The sequence below is a fragment of the Temnothorax longispinosus genome, chromosome 12 (genome assembly GCF_030848805.1).
Source record: "Temnothorax longispinosus isolate EJ_2023e chromosome 12, Tlon_JGU_v1, whole genome shotgun sequence".
Lineage (NCBI taxonomy): Eukaryota > Metazoa > Arthropoda > Insecta > Hymenoptera > Formicidae > Temnothorax > Temnothorax longispinosus.
This window is the reverse complement of record NC_092369.1, coordinates 6,969,350-6,976,198: the sequence shown is the minus strand read 5'-3', so window position 1 is coordinate 6,976,198 and position 6,849 is coordinate 6,969,350. Positions and strand designations below refer to the sequence as shown.

The 6,849-nt window shown below is 33.5% G+C and overlaps 1 protein-coding gene across 1 annotated transcript; it reads left to right on the top strand.

Moving 5' to 3' along the window:
• The first annotated feature begins 4,684 nt into the window (after nucleotides 1-4,684).
• LOC139822978 (protein FRA10AC1 homolog) lies at nucleotides 4,685-6,772 on the top strand. Its single transcript, XM_071795216.1, has 4 exons — nucleotides 4,685-4,911; nucleotides 5,419-5,584; nucleotides 5,691-5,850; nucleotides 5,947-6,772. The coding sequence occupies exons 1-4, from the start codon at nucleotides 4,805-4,807 to the stop codon at nucleotides 6,243-6,245; spliced, it is 732 nt and encodes a 243-aa protein (XP_071651317.1). The 5' UTR covers nucleotides 4,685-4,804; the 3' UTR covers nucleotides 6,246-6,772.
• The last annotated feature ends 77 nt before the right edge of the window (nucleotides 6,773-6,849 follow it).

Sequence of the window (6,849 nt, the reverse complement as noted above, 5' to 3'; positions counted from 1 at the left end):
GTATCTTTACCTAAAAAAAAAAAAAAAAAAAAAAAGTAGTAGTATTATACCTCGAAAAAACCTAAGTAACAAGTGGTGGACGTAATCTTTGTATCTCCAAAAATCTCGAAAAAACCTAAGCAGTATTATTTTTATTTCCAAAAAATTATTACTCAAGTGATACACATCACAAAATTACGTTACCTTATCAAAAAATGAGTCGCGCTTCAAGTGATCTATTATTACAATTACAAAAAAGAAATGATATCTCTTTTTAAATTACAGCGCCAATTACAGAGAACATATATTTTTCGAGATACAAAGATTACGTCTACCACTTGTTACTTAGGTTTTTTCGAGGTATAATATTACTACTGCTTTTCTTCGATTAGAATAAAAAATTGAATCATGAAGAATTACACAGAGGTAACAGTACAAAATACAAATATTTTATTAAAATATTTAAACCCAACAAGGGAATACAAGGTATTTAAATACAAAGTTTATATATGTATTTTAAAAGATTTAATCGCATCGCAAAGAATTACAGAGGTAACAGTACAAAAAATAAAAATATTTTATTAAAATACATAAATTTTTCTTGTCAAAAAACTTGGCGCTGCTAGACCTCAAAATTAGGTCAGCCTGGTGTGTATGTGCGAGCGAGTGGGTGTGGGCGATGTGTGTGTGTGTGTGTGTGTGTATGTGTGTGTGTGTGTGACGGTGAATAATGCGACTTATTACTAAGTATATAGTCCGAGAGCTGAGGGACCAAAACTGCAACAGTTTTAGAAAGGCTGATATTTTAACATTAGGTCATGTATCAGTTGTATATCAATAGCCTGCCGTCAGTCAGCCAGTTTCGGTAACAGCTGGCGCGGGGGCGGCTCCAAACTTGTAAAAAAAACATGTATGTCGCAACTGTTTTATAAAATCTGAAAATTAGTTTGTAGAAAGTAAGTCAACTAACAAACTGTGTGGGTGTGATCAGTCAGCAAAATATTGCAACGGTACGCGTCAGCAGCGCGCTAAAGTCATCAAAAAATTGTAGTTGGTGAAAGTGTTATATAAAATCTAAAATTCTGCATACAATTAGTTAATATTATTTAAAACAGAAAAAACATAGTCAGTCAGAATTTTTATGTAACAAACGCCGTCAGCAGCCAATAGAAGGGCACGCCGCGCGTTTGATTTATATAGCGCGCTCGACCGCAAAATGCTTTTATGTAATTCTGAAATATTTGTAATTCAATAGTTTATTTAAAATATTAAGCAGTGTGCAGAATATTATATTCTGAGACCGAAGTATAACACTATTGGTTCCATCAAGAGCAGGTATTCAGTCGACGGTGAACGCAGATATAAATTGACCCACAAGTAACCTTTGTACACGTGTACACGTTTCCCTCGCTTTATATAGATGTGTATAATACGAGAGCAGTGTAAGTTAGAACGTCGTTCGAGAGTGTTTGGAAGTGAAATGGAAGGAAGTGCGCGTCCTATTTGCGTGATTTGCTTAAAAAAAGGAGGCGACGTAAAATTATTTGAGGAGCAGACTCTTGCCACATGCAAAAGTATTATAAAAATTCGCCAAGATTATAACTTAAACTACAGCAATGTATAGGTTTTCCATCCAGCAAAAATGCTCAGGAAGGGTACCACGCTGCTTGTTATCACCGATTTACGACCTTGAGCAAAAAATATAGGGAGGAACTCAAGAAGCAACAATCTTTAATATCAAGGTAAGATAAAATTGTTTTATTTCAGTGACAATATACGTGCAAGAGCGTGGAGAGGGACCGCACGGAGAGAAAAAAAGAAGAATCTACTGTTTTGTGGTTGCCAAAATAGCGTTTTATCAAAAAAGGAGAGCCTACTGGAAAAAAGCAGCTACTGCTTGAGCTTACTGGAAAAAAAGCAGCTAAGCTCGCCTTTTTCGAGAGCGCGGACCAAAACATAATCTCAAAAAAAAAGAGTAGCTCCTTTTTTTCAATTTATTGTCAAATTATAACTTTGATTATTATTACTTTATTAACCTTCACTGTACTTTTGCAAACAACACTTTTTAATTAATAATATGAGTCGGCATTATAAAAAATATGTACATAAAATCAAATAAATAAATAATTATTTTAATTCAGGTTAATAATTCAGATAATAAATAATTGCAAGCAAATTTGTCAGCTTTTTTTTTATTAATAAACTAATCAAATATATTATATGTTTACTAATTTGCAGATGCTGAGTCCGAGGTAACGATATCGAAGAAAATTACGATGAGTCTGATAAAGTATATGATTGTAGCAGTGATTCTGATTAGAAAAATTATTTTAATTTTATTATTCAATATAACTATTTATTTTATTATTAAATATAATCAGCCCGCGCCATCGAGCGCGCTATATGTATAAATCAAGCGCGCGGCGCGTTCTTCTATTGGCTGCTGACGGTGTTTGTTACATAAAAATTCTGACTATGTTTTTCTTGTTTTAAATAATATTAACTAATTGTATGCAAAATTTTAGATTTTATACAACACTTTCACTAACTACAATTTTTTGATGACTTCAGCGCGCTGCTGACGCGTACCGTTGCAATATTTTGCTGACTGACCATACCCACACAGTTTGTTAGTTAACTTACTATCTACAAACTAATTTTCAGATTTTATAAAACAGTTGCGACATACATGTTTTTTTTACAAGTTTGGAGCCGCCCCCGCGCCAGCTGTTACCGAAACTGGCTGACTGACGGCAGGCTATTGATATACAACCGTTACATGACCTAATGTTAAAATATCAGCCTTTCTAAAACTGTTGCAGCTTTGGTCCCTCAGCTCTCCGACTAATAGGATAAGTTAGGATAAGTTTAGATTTTTAAAGCGATTAGAATTAAGTATAGAATAAGTATAGAATAAGTAATATCTACATTTGTAAAAGGTCTCTCTCTCTCTCTCTCTCTCTCTCTCTCTCTCTCTCTCTCTCTCTCTCTCTCTCTCTCTCTCTCTAGCAGCGCCAAGTTTTTTGACAAGAAAAATTTATGTATTTTAATAAAATATTTTTATTTTTTGTACTGTTACCTCTGTAATTCTTTGCGATGCGATTAAATCTTTTAAAATACATATATAAACTTTGTATTTAAATACCTTGTATTCCCTTGTTGGGTTTAAATATTTTAATAAAATATTTGTATTTTGTACTGTTACCTCTGTGTAATTCTTCATGATTCAATTTTTTATTCTAATCGAAGAAAAGCAGTAGTAATATTATACCTCGAAAAAACCTAAGTAACAAGTGGTAGACGTAATCTTTGTATCTCGAAAAATATATGTTCTCTGTAATTGGCGCTGTAATTTAAAAAGAGATATCATTTTTTTTTGTAATTGTAATAATAGATCACTTGAAGCGCGACTCATTTTTTGATAAGGTAACGTAATTTTGTGATGTGTATCACTTGAGTAATAATTTTTTGGAAATAAAAATAATACTGCTTAGGTTTTTTCGAGGTATAATACTTTACTTTTTTTTTTTTTTTTTTTTTTTTTTTTTTTTTTTTTTTAAGGTAAAGATACTACTGTTTAGGTTTTTTCGAGATTTTTCAAGATACAAAGATTTTGTCTACCACTTGTTACTTAGATTTTTTTAAGGTATAATACTACCACTGTTTTTTTTTCGAGGTAACAACATATACACTACTATGCGTGTACTTGGCGCCTTTCTTTACCTTTTTTTTAAAAAAGGTAATTTTGTACAGATATCACGCCTTTTTGTAGTATTACGCATTGTATAAACAATATGTACAGGGTGTTATTTCGAGGTATAATACTACCACTGTTTTTTTTTTTTCGAGGTAACAACATATACACTACTATGCGTGTACTTGGCGCATTTTTTTACCTTTTTTTTGAAAAAGGTAATTTTGTACGGATATCACGCCTTTTTGTAGTGTCATATAAGACGTCGGCATTAGAAGTAGATAGAAGAAGAAGTATCTTAATAAAAAATTTTCACATTTGGACTTTGCGTCGCAATATCTCCGCTCGTAGGGCACGTAGCAGAATATTATGAGAGAAACCCCCCCCTAATTGGACCCCAAGCTATCGATCAAGCCTACTTAGAACTTGATCCGTTCACTCGTTATCGAGATCTCAACATCTCGGGTACTCGCAACCCGTCGCGTCGCGTAAAAGAGTCACGGTCGGTCTCGCTCCGCGTGTACTTGGCGCGAGACACTACCGTGTCTCTTGATATATCATTCGTTTACGCGGAGTAAATTATCGTAAGTTACTACAAAATCCCGTTTATGCGAAAGAATTATCGTAATATACATATATATATGTATATGTATGTGTAATACATATATGTGTTATGTGTATATGTATAATGATCTCGTCTCGATGTAGGTAAAAATATCAACGTATTATCTATGTACATTATCATCCTATGTTATTTTATAATATCGGCGTTTCTTACTAAAGAAGAATAAGAGAAAGAAGTAAAGAAGTATGCCATTATTTCGTGAGAGGCCCTGATTCACTGATTGTTGATCAACAGGTGCAATCAGATGCAACTCCCGGGCCGGCCAGAATAATATCCCCTCCAGCTGGCTAGTTCGGACACGAACCATTAGCACGGACGCAAACCATGTGCGGTTACCGAGCGATACGACGTAGTTGAGTTGCACTTTCTCAGGTTTCTCTCTGGAGTCTCTGGTCCAGTCCAGGTTTTTTCAGGGTCACACTGGACACACCAGCGGACTGCGATCAGCTGAGCGATCAGAGGAGCCAGTTTACGTCGCGTGGAAGGCGAGGAGATTCGAGACGGCGATGTTTCCGGCGTACGCGCACTTGTCGGCTTACGACAGGCACAAGAAACTCGTGAACGACTACCTGACAGTCTACGGGAAATCTGTATCGTCGTTCACACGAGACACGTATGTTGAATCTTTCGGTTTTACATTAGCGGATATTCGGTGGAAGCTAATTTTGTTATCATTGGACAGCGACAAGTGATATCTTGTCACTTTGTTGGGATCCTCGTTTCGATCGACTCCGCTTTCTGCAATTTTACTTTGTTTTTCTTGTTTTCTTCAACGGCTGAATGCCCTGGGAGTATCCCCGAGAATATTTGAGTAGTTTATCCATTGTTATTTTGTAACTGTATATTATATATTATGTTGCATTATTTTACATTAAAGTGTAAAAATATTATCGGATTCGTGAATGCTTTCTTCCCGAATTGTAACCTTTTTTAAGATTCTTATATTTTATAGTTATACTATATAGAAAATATGATGTAAAACCGAAAAGCTAGAAGAGCTACTATACTTTTAAGAGGCGCATAATTTACGTCATTTCCTCGCGATGGATTTATCATTAATTAGTAGCATGAAAGTTATAATTTGATAAAATTTGTAATAAACAGCACTTGACGTTTCGAGGTCCCGAGACAAAACTGATTACGATGTCATCAGAGAGAACCACAAGTTTCTCTGGGAGCAAGAGGACATTCCAGACACATGGGGTGCAAAATTAGCTAAGAAATACTATGACAAATTGTTCAAGGAGTACTGCATATGTGATCTTACGTATTACAAACATAATAAGGTACGAAATGTCTTTATTACGTATTTATATCTCCGTATTGATTATATGGTGAATTGATTATAAAAATAATTATGAGTAAGTTACATTATTAGTTTGATATGCGTAGGTTGCTTTGAGATGGAGAACCGAGAAGGAAGTAATAGTTGGAAAAGGACAGTTTGAGTGTGGCAGTAAAACGTGCAAGGAGAAAGAGAATTTACGTTCTTGGGAGCTTAATTTTGGCTATGTGGAACATGGCGAAAAGAAGAATGCACTAGTAAAATTAAGTATGTTTTATAATCAGTTTAAAGACAGACAATTATATGTATGAGACTGCTCCGCATAAGACAAATTAATTATTTCTTTTTTCTTTTTATGTTAAGGACTTTGCCCAGAATGCTCGGTAAAACTCAATTATCGATCACAAAAGCGGGAGGTGAAAAGGGGAAAGTCTTTGAAGCGTTTAGACACAAATTCCGAAAGTAACAACGATGTGGCTACTGTATCCAGTACTCTAGAATCAGATAATAGAGCGGAGATAGATTCCAGATCGGCTGAAATACAAAGCAGTGAAAATACTGACACGAATGAGTCGAATATCTGGAAAGAAAAACCAACTGAAGACGCGGAAAAGACAAGAGAGAAAGAATTTGAGGAATATTTGGCAGATTTGCTTATGTAAACGCGATTAGTAATCATAATTTATTTTTCATTTGATGTTTTATTGTAAATAGATATTGAAGAAAATAGCTCATTTCTTATGTTCGATTTCTTGCAAGGATGTTAGAATGTATGACTGTTAGTACAGTCATATATATGTATAATAGTATTATTAAACAATAAAATTTTTATTGTATAATAAAATATTTCATATATAAAAGATATTTTTTAATGAGATACCTTTTATGCATTTAAAAGAAATTTGAAATAAATGAGAGAACGGTACTTATTATAATTTAAGAAAAATGGAATTATATTGTTATGTGAGTTCTTACTTTAAACTCTTATAGAATGTTAAGCAATGTTTAATTTGTGTAAACAAAATTTATAAGAAATCAAGAATGCCTTAATGTAAAATTGCATTACTTTTTTATTTTATTTGAAGCATGCACGTTGCGTCTCAATTTATTTATTTATTTTTTTCGTCTCTTTATAGTGTAGAATTGTAGACAAAAGAAGGGAAATAATAAATTAAATTTGAATTTAGAATTGTATTGTTTGGAAGTTGTATTTATACCACTTCTTATTTAATTATATTTTCCTGATAATTTAACGTTTTTTGAAAA